The sequence below is a fragment of the Thamnophis elegans genome, unplaced genomic scaffold (assembly GCF_009769535.1).
Source record: "Thamnophis elegans isolate rThaEle1 unplaced genomic scaffold, rThaEle1.pri scaffold_166_arrow_ctg1, whole genome shotgun sequence".
Classification (NCBI taxonomy): domain Eukaryota; kingdom Metazoa; phylum Chordata; class Lepidosauria; order Squamata; family Colubridae; genus Thamnophis; species Thamnophis elegans.
Genome location: NW_022473635.1, coordinates 17,913 through 34,239, shown reverse-complemented (window position 1 = coordinate 34,239; position 16,327 = coordinate 17,913). Strand labels below are relative to the sequence as shown.

The window sequence follows — 16,327 nt, the reverse complement described above, 5'->3', positions numbered from 1 at the left end:
TTGAAAGAATGGAAGGAGGAAGGAAGAGAAAAGGAGGAAGGGAGTGAGTGAGGAAAGAAGAGAGGATGGAAGGAGAAAGGAAGGAAGAGAAGAAAGTTTGCCTTTTAAGAGGAGTTAATGTTATAATTCATGTTCTAATGTTATAAATTTTAATCCAACATTAAGTTCCGAGCTTCCAAGTCATTTATTTTTAATGAAAAAAATTTTTACTCAAATTTTTGTGTTAAAATGGGGGGTGCGTGTTATACGCCGGTGCGTGTTATACGCCGATAAATACGGTACATTTTGTTACAGCTAAATACGAAGATTTTGGTTTATGTAGGTAAAGTGGTTTCCCTCCCACCTCCCTTTTTGGTTTTATTTTCACTCAAATGTCATTCCCCCCCCCCAAAAAAAGAAGAAGTTAAAAATCAATGCAGCGTCCTTTTCGTTCCCAGTCTCCATAACGAGTTGGTTCAGGGCCTCTGGGACCACCTTTTTCTTTTGTTGTTGGATTGATATCATTGGGAAATTCTAAACAAATAGGAAAAAAAGAGGGGAAAGTATGCAAACATCTTAAGGAATAGCAGATGCATTCAAATATCATCCATAGTTTTGTTGAATTGGAGAATTTTTCTTATTTTTACCACTCCATTCATTACCAGCACAATGGCAAAAAATTATTCAGTATTTTTGTGTGCTAGTTCTCAGTCAATTTGATGACAGAGAATCTGCTTTTCAAATGCATTTCAAATAAAAGAATTTTGTCAATTGTTTGTATGCCTACAGGTTTTATGAACCATGGTGGCACAGTGGTCAGGATGCAGTACTGCAGGCTAGTTCTGCAGACTGCCAGCTGACTTCAGTTCGGCAGTTCAATTCTCACTGGCTCAAGGTTGACTCAGCCTTTCCTCCTTCTCAGGTCGGATAAAATGAAGACCCAGATTAGTGGGGGCAACAAGGCTGACTCTGTAAACTGCTTAGAGAGGGCTGTAAAGCACTATGACACGATATATAAGTCTGTGCTATTGCTGTTCTTGCATTTGCAAAGTTCTGGGATAGCCAAAGTGTAGTTGTGAATATCCTGTCTGATACTTGGTATATTTGCTGCTTCCCAGGTTTCCATGCTTTACTTACAGATAGTCCTCAACTTATGACCACAATTGAGCCCAAAATTTATTTTGCAAAGCAAAACATTTAAGTGAGTTTTGCTCCGTTTGATGACCTTTCTTACCACCGCTGTTAAGTGAGTCACTACAGTTGTTAAGTTAGTAACATATTTGTTAAGTGAATGCGACTTTGCTTGACAGAGATGGCAAAAGGTGATAAACTTGACTCTAGGACACTGCAGCCATCACAAATATGAGTCAGTTGCCAAGCGTCTGAATTTTGATCATATGACCATGAGGATGCTAGAATGGTCGTAAGTCTGAAAAACAGTCACAAGTCACTATTATCCAGTGCCATTGTAACTTTGGTCACTATACAAACTGCTGTTAAGTTGAGGACTACCTATATATCCATGAGAAATCTTTATATTGGCTTTCTTCAAAGTGAAACGTAGGGCCACCCAGGGAGAATCCAGAATAGAGGGGGGGGAAACAATTGTTGGCTACCACCAGTAATAAAGTAAGCATTACACCCCTGCGAAAATTTGAAAGGAATGCCACAATACTCCAGAATGAGGTAGAAAATACCAATTTATGTCATAGAAAGGTCATTTTTGCAAAACCAGAAGTCAGATTTTATACAGCCTTATTTATTATATAAGCCAAATTAATGGACTGTCTACTTGTTCTAGCTTTATCAATGGGATTAAAACTACCATGATTCACCCAAGTAGAACTCAAATGACATAGTGGTTTGGTATTATAAGGGTTTGAGGCTTCTCTTAGGCATAAAAGACAGCTGGGGGACTTTCGGCCTTTCACTCTCTTCAGTCCAACCCACCTCCCCTTATTGTTGAGGGAAACGATGCAGGAATATTATGTATGTTGCCTGCCTTGAGCTCAATGAATATGAATACACCCACCAGTGGTGGGTTTCAAAAATTGTTCGAACCTACTCTGTGGGTGTGGCTTCCTTTGTGGGAGTGGCTTGCCACTCATGTGACCTGATGGGAGTGGCTTGCCACTCATGTGACCGGATATGAAGATGCCGACGACACTTGTCAGAACCACCTTAAATTACCTCACACACAGCACTGGCGTGCATAAGAATATGGTGTAAACTTGTTTTTTAAAAGGCATCTTTGGTTTGCGTTAAAACAACTTCAACACACGCACTGTTCTGATTGCACCACAAACGCAGTAGTCATCCTTACCTTTCACAGAGGCACTGAGTTTTATAAATAGGAGCATGATAGTGTAGAATAATCATATCCAAGGACCAGTGGTGGGTTTCAAAATTTTTTGGAACCTCTTCTGTAGGTGTGGCCTGCTTTCCGGGTCCACTGGTGGAACCTCTTCTAACCGTTTCGGTAGATTTGACGAACCGGTTCTACTAGTAGGAACCCACCTCTGACACCCACCCACACTGACACACCTGTTGGCTTTTAGTTTCAGCATGACTGGATTTTATAAATTTATAGGAAGTTCTACAAGCAATAGCGTTTGGGAATAAACCACTTTGGGAATGGTTCCCATGTTATGCAATTACTTAATTACAACTTTTTTAGGACAATGTGTAATGGAAAGAAGTATCCAGAGGGAGCAGATGACAAGCACACTGAAAAATAATGTGTACACTTTATGAATTTATTATGTTCATTCCTAATATCATGTGACACGATACCTGCATGGCACATTTGACCATGACACAAGGGTCAAAGATTTTTTTAAAAAAGATATTTTTTGTACTGCAGTAGAGCAGCATTTTTAAACATTATATTAGAAAATGCAGTTACTTCTTTGAAATGAAAAACTTTGAAAAACTCAAAGTTAATGATGTATTGTCTAAAATATTATATATCACAAAATATTTAGCTTGCATTTATATTTAAAGAATAAAAGGTATTTGGAAAGCCAAAGAAAAAGTGTAAAGTAACTAAAGATTTAATAAGACATCATGTAGGAATTCTATTTTCTGAAGAGACAGGCATAAAAGAAAAAATCGGCTCAGAGTTCATAAACATAAAAAACGTAAATGGAGAATCAATGGGGCAGAAATATTTTCAATTTTTCCCTCAACATCTTTTTCAAGAACATTAAACAATCTTCCAGACATAATTTCTATGGATTAATTTCCGTTACTACTTCCCTGAAGATATTTATAGCTTCTCAAGACTATACCTGTTTTAACACCATTTATTATATTTATATTTTACACACCCGCACTTACTTTCTAGTAATTCCTTTTCTACATTGGATTCTTCTGGTGTATCAAAACGACCTGCTGGTGTTACTGGCTTCTTAAGTGGTTGCTTGGTAGGTTCACTACTTCGTTTTGCACTAAAAGTATTACTTCTACTGTGCAGAAATGCTGAGCCTGTTACATGTAAACATAAGATGTATGTTATAGAAGGCCTAGATTTTGAATGGCCCATGGAAATGGGCAAAACCAAAGATAGTTATCATGTAAGAAAAGTGTAAATATGGACGCATACAGAATACTTATGGACAGGTTCCTGTTTGTGTCAGAGGCCAATTTAAGAAGGAAAAGGCCCAGAGTCAGAAACTGGATGTGCACTGAAGAAAGTGCTATATGAGTATGCGCAGGATCGCATTAATGATAATCTGTGACCAACCTCTCTATACAGTAAATATAGTAATAAGGTTTTCATTGTGATCTCCACGACAGAAATACTGTGAAGTGCCTCTCTTTTTTGTGCAGTTTTACAAGACCGCGTTTGGAGCACAGGGCAACTGCTGTATTTGCTGTTTTCAAATCCTGGTAGCGCTAATTACAAATGGAAACTACTCCAGATTTGGACCTCTTTAATATGACAGAAGTCCTATATGGTATCATGATTTGCAGGTGAGAATCCCATACAATGATCCATGTGGTATGCTTAAATTGAACAGCATGTTCAGAATTCTGCTCCACTACACATAATACATTTTTCTTCCAAAAAGAAGCATGTATATGTACGATTTTCCTTGTTTACCTATCAACTGCCCAGAGTCAACATGTGTGTGTGTGTGTGTGTGTGTGTTGCATTTGTGCTGATAAATAAATAAATAAATAAATAAATAAATAAATAAATAAATAAGAGACTAGTATAGATCTATTTCAAGCTATTTAGCTCTCATCAGCTAGCCATACCCTTACTGGGATTTGAACCTGGGCTATATTACATATTAGGCAGTTGTGTTAGCCACTAAGCCACAGGCTCTCCTCCTTTATCAGCTAGGCCAGGGAAATAGGTATTTATATGCCTCCTCCCATATTTGGGCATACCAGGGGTTGTGACACAATATGTATGTATGTATGTATGTATGTATGTATGTATGTATGTATGTATGTATGTATGTATATGTGTGTGTGTATGTATGTATATATATATATATATATATATATATATATATATATATATATATATATATATATATATATATGGTGTGTGTGTTTGTGTGTGTGTGTGTTTGTGTGTGTGTGTGTGTGTGTGTGTGTGTATGTATACACACACACACACACACACATACATACATACAAGTATTCTACAACACTTTCTTCTTTATGCACACCTTTCTTGCCGAAGGAGAGGTAAGTTAAGAATACATTTTTCTACAAATCCATCACTTCTCACTCCACAAAAGCTTCATTTTTTTTTTTACAAAGAAAATCCAATCCCTTTCACAAAACAATTTACAGAACAACCCTTGGACCAGCCTGGTGGAACAAAGGTGAGTTAGCAAATATTTATTAATTATTTATTAAATTTATGTACCACACATCTCACTATCCAAGCGACTCTGAACAACTTACAACAGAGCAACCATTAGCATTTTATTGGGAGAGGAAGACATTCTTGTATAGTGACTTACAAGAAATGAATCTGAAAATCCTGAAAAGCTTACCTGCTCCAAGACAGAGAAGCAAAAATAGTGGAAGAGGTTGTATCTACCCAGGTACCCCAGAATAAGTCCTATTAAATACCTGGGACTTAACACTACTCCGAAGTACAGGTAGTCTTTGACTTACAACAGTTCATTTAGTGATGGTTCGCTAAAAATAGTAAACTAATAGTTACTCATTTTAATAGTTGCTAATTTAAGAACTGCAATGTTTCACTTAACACACGTGGCAAGGAAAGGTGGTAAAGCGGGGCAAAACTCACTTAACAAAGTTCTCACTTAGTCTCATGAATGTTGGGCTCCGCTGTGGTGGTAAGTTGAGGACTACTTGTATTGGGCAAACGAAGGGCACAAACGGAGACTTCAGCCAAAGAAGAGAAACAACGTGAAAGAAACCACGTAAAACCCCTTTTATGAATGATCCGAGCGAAGAAGGTGCCGGGGTGGGTGGGTGGGTGAGCAGGCAGAGGCTGCAATCCAGGGCTGGCCCCCGCAAGAGCTGCCCCCTTAAGAAAAACTCGGGGTTGGCCTATCGCCTCCCACTACTCAACCTCCTCCCCAGCCCGGCCGCCAAACTCCGCTCCCCGCTTACTGGCTTGTCCGCCGCTGGAGGTGAAAGAGCGGCCCTGCCGGAGCGATAGGCGCAGAGCCATTTCCTGCCAAGGACCCGCGCCTTCAATATCCCTGCGAAGTGGGCGGTGCTTGTCGAGGAAACCCCGCCCCCGCCCGCCCCTTTTCCTCTGGCCTCCCGATGGAGGACAGAACTGCGTTTTGGGCTCTTTGCAGCTTTTGTCATGGAACGTGGCTTGTGGACTTCAACTCCCAGAATTCTTCAGCCAGCTTTGCTGGCTGAGGAATTCTGGGAGTTGAAGTCCACAAGTCTTCAAGTGGCCAAGGTTAGAGACCCCCTGATTTAGAGTATATACAGAGGAGGAGACGGGAGCCTGCTCGCTTTTAGACGAGGCCACGTGGACTTGAATCGTGGCCTGAGTTTTTCGCCAGGGTAAAGCGGCGTTGGATCGCGATCGATCCTTGCAACAGGTCTAAGTGAGCAACTAGTAGTGGTACTGTTATTCTTTTTAGCGACGCCCTTTCCTCTTTTTGACAACCTCTGCAAACTATATTGGAACTCTATGGGAAACCGCTTTCTCTTGGGACGTGGCTTTGATCCATAGGAGTAGGTCCTATTAGGCGGTTAAGCCTCTTGGAAGTCTACTTTGGCTCCTAGTGGCTGCATAGATAAACCTTGATGCGCTCTTTTTCGCAACACTATAAGTCGGTTTTGCAATGATTTTCTTCAAGGATTTTTTTTTTAAGCTTCCTAATCATTTGTCAGCGACCTCGGATTCTCTCGAGGTTTTTTCATCTAATCCCCTGTGTGGCATCACCCTTAACGCACTATTTTGGCTCAGAACTGCAAAAATGCCGTTTGCTGAATTCACACGCGCAAAACCTAAGCAAACGTATTATGCCTTAAGTAGATGGTCATATTCGGGGTGCGACTAAACGGCGGTAGGATAATCCAGTCCTGTGTGTTGGGCAAATGCAGACAAATTGGCATGAGCAATCAGCTTTTATGGCTATATAAATTATATATATATCGTGCCCTGCCAGGAGACAGGAGAGATTAAATCTGGGGTACCCGACTGCATAACAACTGGCCTTCAGTGCATTGCAGCTTTTTGTTTTGGAAAGAAGCCAGTCTTTAGGGACCATTTCTTGAAACCCTGGTGGAATGGAGGAAAGCCTATACTGGCAAAGATTTGGGGCTCCTAGTATTTAAAACAGCACAAACGCTAGCGCAGTGATGGGCAACCTTTTTGGCGTGGTGTGTCAAAAATCGGCCAAAAATTGAGCATAACTCGCGTTGTGTCACTTCGACAAAAACATAAGACTCTCTGTGCCGGCCTGACTGGAGAGAGGCGCGCACTGTTCCTGCGCTCCTCTCCTGCGGGTCCTCCCTCGCCGCACTGATGACGTGTGTGCACACGGCACGCACGCCTTACCAGCAGCCCCTGCGCTCAGAAAGGGGCGGCGGCGATACAGTAAGTGAGTGTGGGCGTGGGAGATCACACGTCCCGCCCCCCCTTCCTCCAGCACAGATTCTTTCATCCTCGGTGGCCGTGCAGGAGCCGAGGATGAATCGCATGAAATCCTGTGCGTGTCACCCCAAATGGCTACGCGTGTCAGCACTGACACGCGTGTCATAGGTTCGCCATCACTGCGCTAGCGTGTTTGTTCCTAAAATTGCAGATTTTGTACTCTTAAAAGCATTTTGTGCCTTAAATTACAGTTCCTGGGACTTAACCTAATCAGTGCGAACTGGGCAGTAAAGGAGGCTGCTCATTATAGTCCCTCTAACTTATAAAGCCAAATGATAATGATAGTTCTTGGACACACGTTACGTAAGATAATCCAAGTTAGATATTTCTGTAAGTCGTTCATTCTCTTCCTTTTAATTTTATTGGCTATGTTGGAATCTGACAGTTGTCATGTGTTTATGTGCGACTGCAAACAATGTGAAGCTGCTTGAACGTAGAGAGAATCAGTGGAGTTCTTCTGACTCCTTTGAGAGTTGCAGCTTCCCTCTGGATCCCACCTCCATTTCCAGGTGCTGGAACAACCCACTTGGAGGCCTTCTCTCAACACGGAGAAGTACCACATTATATTTGAATGCCTTTGTCAGGATTCCAAATAGCATCCAAAAGTAAATCAGAATCCAAAGCAAAAGAGTCCTCAAAGTTCCCATTTATTAAGACAGCCATGTCGGCACCTCTGGGAAAACCCGAATCGGAAAGCTTCCAGGTTTTCCCCACCTAATTGAAAGTTCAAGATCTTGCCCCCACACCCACAATTCCATCACATGGTCCAATCTCCCACTGCCATGCTGGCAGTTCCACCCATCCAGTTCTGGTCAGGTGCAGAGGTGCAGAGAAAAAGGATGCCCTTGGCTTTCTAGAAAGAATCATGTTTTGGCTACACAGTAGGTAACTCCATTGAATCCCCCCTCCCATTTTCCCACAATAGAAAAAGGCATAGTAGAATAAAAGAAAGTGTGGCAGGCCAAAGATCCAAAAGAAAGCTGCAGGCCTGACAGTCTTTTTATTTTGCAAAGTTGCTTTGGCATGGTGGAAATCTTCCTTGCATTATATAGGGCTGTGCAAAATGCCACCTAAGTGCAGCAGAATCCTTTGATCTTGTTTGATGACTTGATCTGGAACACAGTGGGATGCTTCTTCAAAAAAGGTTTCTCCAATTGGGGCCTCATTTTGATTCAAGTTCATAATTGGTGGGGGAGTTTATAACAACTCATCATTGGAAAGCTTCGTTGAAGACGTTTCATTTCTTAATATAATAATGTTAATGATTTGATCTTCTAGGATGCAACTGTCAACGCTGCTTACATCGCCAGCGTCATTCTGCTGAGCAAATATGATGATGACGTTGTGCAGCAAATGCCGATCTGGAGGAAGTGAGAAGCCTTGCATCATCTAGAGGTACGTACAATTAAGCTTGTGAATAAGATTATCTTTGAACGAAAGAGCTATTCTGGCGTGTGGGCTAATTATTTTACTTAACGTAAAATGTGAGTCATTAATGAGATAGCAGTGAGCACTTCTCCCTCATCAGTGCTGGATGCTGTGGTCTTCCCACTGAGGCCAACGTCAGCCTCTATACAGCATCTGTAGAAAGAGGAGCTTCCTACATCCCGGGGCTGAAATTAGGCTAAGAGCTTGGCTCTGTTCAAGAGTCCCCTTGAGAAACTCACCTATAGGGAAACCACCAGGTCAAAGGAAATTCTATTAATCTGGATCTGGAAGTCCAGAAGGGAAGGCTGCATCTCTCAAACCGTTGATTTTGATTTATATACAGGATGGTTGCACATCCTGGGTTTTCAGACCCTTCCAAGAAAGTTTCCCGAATAGACTGATTTGCTGATTGAGTGAAATAGCTTCCTTCTTTCCTGCCCCATGCAACCCCTTGAGAATGAGAAGGGAGAATCTGACAAAGAATTTTCCTTTTCCTTCCACCAATTTATGTATACTGTAGTTTTAAATTAATGGGGAGTTTTATTCGTTGCAGAGGTTACTGTTGTGTATACTTGAACTTGCTTCTCCTAAGTAATCTTTCTCTTATCTAGAACATCCTAAAGGAGACGCCAAGGTGCGACCAGGAGATCATCAACAGTGAAAATGCAGTGAAGGCCGTCACCCTTTTGTGGTAGGCATTTTTTTCATATTTCTGTGCTTTTCAAAAATGTTTCATACACACACACACACACACACACACACACAACCCAAAAGCCATGAACAGAAGCCATGCAGAGGGTTAAATAATTCTGCTCAATTCCCAAACTTGAAAGTGCATGAGAGGGGCAAGAGAGGGTGAAATACCCAAGTTGACCCTGCAAGTCCCAATGTCAGCAGCAAATTTGCCTGATGATACTGTGATGTCTGTTTTATCATTCTTAAATGATTCTTAAGTACCAGATGCCTTTGTTCTTAAATGCCCATTGTTCCAAACTAACAGACAAACTTGTTTTTTTCTGCTAGGACTTAGCATCCACCCGTGCAGTTCCCCCGAACATCAAGCAAAGTCTCGAGACAAATCCATAGGATGAGTTAGTAGTAGATACTAAATGTTCCTCTTGTTTGCCATAGGTTCACCATCACAGGTGTAGGGTCTGCTTGGGCAGGAGGTTAGACTAGATGACCTACAAGGTCCCTTTCAACTCTGTTTATCTGAATCAGCATCTGTATTCTGGTTTCCTTTGTTTCAGAGGTGTTGCTCGGTTGCTTGCAAGGCGATTTCTGATATTCTAAAGAGCCTTCTGGCGTGGCAGACAGATGAAGCTCACCTGAACAGAATAATCAAGGTACGATCGTGTGTGGAATAGTGCAATGAGATTTGCAATGTTGTCCCCAGACCTGGCCTCTTGCTTGGTGTTGAATCCTATAAGTCACCGGACACAAGGTGTGATACAGAATTATACTACTTTTATTTTGGTACCAAGACTTAAGGACCCCTTCTCTCTATAATTAGGAGTTTGATTTTTCCAATGGTATAAACCAGCCATTGAGAATGGAGCACATACCCACACCTGACGTAGCTCCCCCTCAGCTCCTGGCAATGCAATTTCCCTTAGGTGTGATTGGAGTTCTGCCTCAACTGCTCCCTTGGGCCGGGTGTGTGGTCCAGTTTATCTGTCCCTTCAGCAACCTTTTTGATCTCCTTCCTCCTGGTCCCACCTACTGGGACCGTTGGTTCTTTTGAACCAATATCTGATTCCTCCTTTTGTCTCCCTGGGTCTCCTACACCTTCAGTGCCAACCATTTCATGCCAAGGAGACACAGGCGGAGGGCACTGATGTCAGAGACCCTCCTTTTTAATGTTCCGGTTTTAGATTCGTTATCTGGGATTTGATCCCTTTTTACCTTGCCTCCTGTAGGCTTATTACCCATCCTTGTGACTATGTCTCACACCTTACAACCCCTGGGGGAGTCCCCCACAATAGTCTCACCTCGTTCTCTGGACGGTTAACTTCTGCCACTTAAGCTGAAGAAGCCTGGCTTTTGGTTCCAATATCTTTCTCCAGGATGAAATTGTCCACACCTTGATTTTTCTGGGCTTCGACCTTTGAGTCACACACCGTCCAGGGACTTATCTCAGGGCCAAGTCCAAAAGTAGGCAGGTTATGGTCATTCTGTCCCCCTTTCTCTGAGTTGGCTGCCTCTGGATGAATACACAGCCAAGGTACCTGGCCAGATATAATTCTTAGGAACAATTCACTCTCCCCTCAACTGCCAACTTACATGACCTGGAGGCCTCCCCTTTGATTTGTCCCTCAGGCAATGGGGGATCCAGACATGTTTGCCCGCATTCTCCACCAAACTCTTGTCCCCAAACCTGGGTTCTTGCTTAGTGTCGAAACCGATAAGTCACGGGACACAAGGTGTGATACAGAATTATACTTTTATTTTGGTACTAAGATATACAGACCCCAGTTTGAAAAGCTAGCCAAGGACCAAGATTAGAATCTTACACCAGTTTTTATAGTCAAGGGATGGTCGCATTCAACCCTTTGCCCTCCCCCTCATATGCAAGCAAAACAGATAATACTGATTGGCTATTTGGATATAGAAGTTGAGATATTGCACAACATCTCAACTTCTTCCACTCTGCTTTCTTTTCCATCCTACCAGTGAATGAAAACCATATCCCCCAGTTCAAAATCCCTCTGGGGTTTCTCACTTGCTGCTGTGCAGATTTCACATTACAAAGCACTTGAAATTTTAAAAGAAACCATTTCTGCACTTACAAAAGGAAAACCAACAAGAACAAAATTATTCCAGCCCATGCATAAGAAATAAAACACAAATTTAAAAAGTCCTTGGCGGAATAAACATAAAATAGTATTTTTCATTGTAACGATTATAGTTTTCTTTAATTGTAAGTATTTTTTTGTAAAACATAGCAAGATAGCAATACGTGTCTAGAAAACGGAATTCTCTCCGCTTTTCCTAGGCCTTGCGGAACTGGCTGACCTCGCCTGACCTCACCTTGCGTGAGAGAGCAACCCGGTCCCTGAACCAGCTGCTTCAAATCTATAAAAGGCAGATCCCATCCGAGGTGAGTTTGTTGAGGAAGCAGCCTTTCTTACCCCTGGATGAGATGGGCTTGCTGTTGGGTTCCAGAAGGTTAGCCTTGCATTTACCCTGGGCCTGTCTTATTCCGCAGAACCCGACCATCAGAAACAAGGGACACTGGATCGGCCTGTTGGTCCCTTTCTGTGTCCATACAGAACCTGCCTTCCAGTACTGGGACCTCTTGGCTGCTAAACATGAAATTCCCAGCTCCAGCAACAGGTAGGTTTCCCTCAGTGACTTATGGCCATTTTTGCACCCTTACGTGATTTCCTAAACAGACGGATATTACGAAGAACGTGTACTTCAGAGAATATGAGCTCGGATGACTCTTTGGTACAACCCCCTCCGGATGGAGGTTGGGGCTGGGTTGTAGTGGCGGCGGCTGCTATCCATTGCCTGCTTGTTGGTGGTTTACATAGCGCCTTTGGCGTCTACATGCTGCCCCTTCTTGGTTCTTTTGAATCAAGCAACTGGCAGATAGGTAGGTCATTGTTACATTAAGGTTTCCAGCATAGCTTTGATATATTGTACTGCAGTTTTGTTTTACTGCAGGGACTGTCCTCCAGTATCAGCTGCAGCACTATCTAATCGATAAGTTTGGCTGGAGAGGTAGCCTGCCTGCATATAGTGCTATTCTACTCATATGCATTATTGCTGGCTTTGCCTACAGGCCCCTTCAGAACCGTATGCCTATAGCGCTATGCTAGGTATATGCGTTCTGGCTGCCTTTGCCTACAGGCCCCTTCAAAAAGGTATGTATCTGCTTTGGGCATTTTAAATTAAATATCTCCTTTTTCCTGTGTGTGTGTGGGGGGGGAGAGAGAGCAACCCGGTCCCTGAACCAGCTGCTTCAAATCTATAAAAGGCAGATCCCATCCGAGGTGAGTTTGTTGAGGAAGCAGCCTTTCTTACCCCTGGATGAGATGGGCTTGCTGTTGGGTTCCAGAAGGTTAGCCTTGCATTTACCCTGGGCCTGTCTTATTCCGCAGAACCCGACCATCAGAAACAAGGGACACTGGATCGGCCTGTTGGTCCCTTTCTGTGTCCATACAGAACCTGCCTTCCAGTACTGGGACCTCTTGGCTGCTAAACATGAAATTCCCAGCTCCAGCAACAGGTAGGTTTCCCTCAGTGACTTATGGCCATTTTTGCACCCTTACGTGATTTCCTAAACAGACGGATATTACGAAGAACGTGTACTTCAGAGAATATGAGCTCGGAGGACTCTTTGGTACAACCCCCTCCGGATGGAGGTTGGGGCTGGGTTGTAGTGGCGGCGGCTGCTATCCATTGCCTGCTTGTTGGTGGTTTACATAGCGCCTTTGGTGTCTACATGCTGCCCCTTCTTGGTTCTTTTGAATCAAGCAACTGGCAGATAGGTAGGTCATTGTTACATTAAGGTTTCCAGCATAGCTTTGATATATTGTACTGCAGTTTTGTTTTACTGCAGGGACTGTCCTCCAGTATCAGCTGCAGCACTATCTAATCGAGAAGTTTGGCTGGAGAGGTAGCCTGCCTGCATATAGTGCTATTCTACTCATATGCATTATTGCTGGCTTTGCCTACAGGCCCCTTCAGAACCGTATGCCTATAGCGCTATGCTAGGTATATGCGTTCTGGCTGCCTTTGCCTACAGGCCCCTTCAAAAAGGTATGTATCTGCTTTGGGCATTTTAAATTAAATATCTCCTTTTTCCTGTGTGTGTGTGTGGGGGGGGAGAGAGAGCAACCCGGTCCCTGAACCAGCTGCTTCAAATCTATAAAAGGCAGATCCCATCCGAGGTGAGTTTGTTGAGGAAGCAGCCTTTCTTACCCCTGGATGAGATGGGCTTGCTGTTGGGTTCCAGAAGGTTAGCCTTGCATTTACCCTGGGCCTGTCTTATTCCGCAGAACCCGACCATCAGAAACAAGGGACACTGGATCGGCCTGTTGGTCCCTTTCTGTGTCCATACAGAACCTGCCTTCCAGTACTGGGACCTCTTGGCTGCTAAACATGAAATTCCCAGCTCCAGCAACAGGTAGGTTTCCCTCAGTGACTTATGGCCATTTTTGCACCCTTACGTGATTTCCTAAACAGACGGATATTACGAAGAACGTGTACTTCAGAGAATATGAGCTCGGATGACTCTTTGGTACAACCCCCTCCGGATGGAGGTTGGGGCTGGGTTGTAGTGGCGGCGGCTGCTATCCATTGCCTGCTTGTTGGTGGTTTACATAGCGCCTTTGGTGTCTACATGCTGCCCCTTCTTGGTTCTTTTGAATCAAGCAACTGGCAGATAGGTAGGTCATTGTTACATTAAGGTTTCCAGCATAGCTTTGATATATTGTACTGCAGTTTTGTTTTACTGCAGGGACTGTCCTCCAGTATCAGCTGCAGCACTATCTAATCGAGAAGTTTGGCTGGAGAGGTAGCCTGCGTGCATATAGTGCTATTCTAGTCATATGCATTATTGCTGGCTTTGCCTACAGGCCCCTTCAGAACCGTATGCCTATAGCGCTATGCTAGGTATATGCGTTCTGGCTGCCTTTGCCTACAGGCCCCTTCAAAAAGGTATGTATCTGCTTTGGGCATTTTAAATTAAATATCTCCTTTTTCCTGTGTGTGTGGGGGGGGGGGGAGGAGAGAGCAACCCGGTCCCTGAACCACCTGCTTCAAATCTATAAAAGGCAGATCCCATCCGAGGTGAGTTTGTTGAGGAAGCAGCCTTTCTTACCCCTGGATGAGATGGGCTTGCTGTTGGGTTCCAGAAGGTTAGCCTTGCATTTATCCTGGGCCTGTCTTATTCCGCAGAACCTGACCATCAGAAACAAGGGACACTGGATCGGCCTGTTGGTCCCTTTCTGTGTCCATACAGAACCTGCCTTCCAGTACTGGGATCTCTTGGCTGCTAAACATGAAATTCCCAGCTCCAGCAACAGGTAGGTTTCCCTCAGTGACTTATGGCCATTTTTGCACCCTTACGTGATTTCCTAAACAGACGGATATTACGAAGAACGTGTACTTCAGAGAATATGAGCTCGGATGACTCTTTGGTACAACCCCCTCCGGATGGAGGTTGGGGCTGGGTTGTAGTGGCGGCGGCTGCTATCCATTGCCTGCTTGTTGGTGGTTTACATAGCGCCTTTGGCGTCTACATGCTGCCCCTTCTTGGTTCTTTTGAATCAAGCAACTGGCAGATAGGTAGGTCATTGTTACATTAAGGTTTCCAGCATAGCTTTGATATATTGTACTGCAGTTTTGTTTTACTGCAGGGACTGTCCTCCAGTATCAGCTGCAGCACTATCTAATCGAGAAGTTTGGCTGGAGAGGTAGCCTGCGTGCATATAGTGCTATTCTAGTCATATGCATTATTGCTGGCTTTGCCTACAGGCCCCTTCAGAACCGTATGCCTATAGCGCTATGCTAGGTATATCGTTCTGGCTGCCTTTGCCTACAGGCCCCTTCAAAAAGGTATGTATCTGCTTTGGGCATTTTAAATTAAATATCTCCTTTTTCCTGTGTGTGTGTGTGGGGGGGGGGGGGAGAGCAACCCGGTCCCTGAACCAGCTGCTTCAAATCTATAAAAGGCAGATCCCATCCGAGGTGAGTTTGTTGAGGAAGCAGCCTTTCTTACCCCTGGATGAGATGGGCTTGCTGTTGGGTTCCAGAAGGTATTTCTTGCTTACTTATTTTTTTAATTAAAATATTACATTGGTGCTTCTTTTGCCCCAGGATGAATAGCTGCAGTGGGTGAAATACCAAAACAACTGGAGCCCAATTTGGACCCCATCGGCATTGACAATCTCACCATCAGTCAGTTGCCAAAGGCCGCCTTCCTTGGAAGAGCTGACATCCAGTCTGAACATCTAGCTGACTGTGTGAAGAACCACAATCCCCCTCTCCCCCATGAGGCAGGACCTTGACATGGTTGTGGGGCTTGTGTGCTCTGAGGAAGATTAGGGCTACACCTCAGGTTCAACCATACTGAACAGGACTCATGAGAGGAATCGGACAAAGAGTGTCTCTCCCATAAACAATAGAGGAAAGCACATATAACAGAAACCCAGATTGGCTCTCTAGTTGCCCAGGTCAAGAAGGACCATGCCAGGGCTTCAAATTCTTGGACATCTGGTGGAAAATGACCTGCAAGACTCAGGGATGATGGCTGAGCATCCAGGACTGGCAGCTGATGAACAACTGGAAGGAAAGTGTTTTTCCTGACTCTCCCTAAGATGGCATCCAGACTCAGCAGGGTTTTTTTTCCCTGCTGAGAGATTCCTGGTTTCCTCACCTGAACTGGTTCTTTTCGTTTTTCTTTTTATGTACTTTTTATGTAGTTTTATTTAACTTTTGGGGCTTGTTGTAATTTTAATTACATTTTTTGGAGGTTTTGAATAAAATAAAATTTGATTAAAAAAAGAAATGATATGACAAAAAGTATAAATGAAATCTTAATGAAAGATTCACATTGTAGCTGCCATTCATTTGTTCTTATGTGAAATAAAAGGGTCTTGTTAAGTCCTACTGCTAAATATTATCTATTTTTCTACTAGAGTTTACTTATGCACTCTATTAGGAAATCGTAGATATTGTTCTAAAAGCTGGATGGTATTTTTAAAACAAGATCAAAGTAGCTTTATCTAAGAATTGGTATACATGTTTGATCACAAAATCCTATTTCTTCAACTATCCCGCCTGTATTAATGA

The 16,327-nt window shown here is 43.3% G+C and overlaps 1 protein-coding gene and 1 long non-coding RNA gene across 12 annotated transcripts; one reads left to right on the top strand and one right to left on the bottom strand.

Moving 5' to 3' along the window:
- Window positions 1-287: 287 nt before the first annotated feature.
- LOC116523313 (succinate dehydrogenase assembly factor 4, mitochondrial-like) lies at window positions 288-5,694 on the bottom strand. The gene is made up of 3 exons (XM_032238421.1): window positions 5,587-5,694; window positions 3,319-3,465; window positions 288-513 (listed from the first exon to the last, which is right to left on the bottom strand). The coding sequence occupies exons 1-3, from the start codon at window positions 5,645-5,647 to the stop codon at window positions 404-406; spliced, it is 318 nt and encodes a 105-aa protein (XP_032094312.1). The 5' UTR covers window positions 5,648-5,694; the 3' UTR covers window positions 288-403.
- On the top strand, window positions 4,644-15,807 carry LOC116523314. 11 transcript variants are annotated; one of them, XR_004257067.1, is made up of 6 exons: window positions 5,978-6,041; window positions 8,375-8,491; window positions 9,136-9,215; window positions 9,775-9,870; window positions 11,520-11,624; window positions 11,733-15,807. It is a non-coding gene; the product is annotated as an uncharacterized LOC116523314 (long non-coding RNA). The 11 variants fall into 11 exon arrangements; XR_004257072.1 differs by having other exon boundaries at window positions 11,520-12,393; window positions 12,631-15,807; XR_004257069.1 differs by having other exon boundaries at window positions 11,520-12,522; window positions 12,631-15,807.
- Window positions 15,808-16,327: the final 520 nt, after the last annotated feature.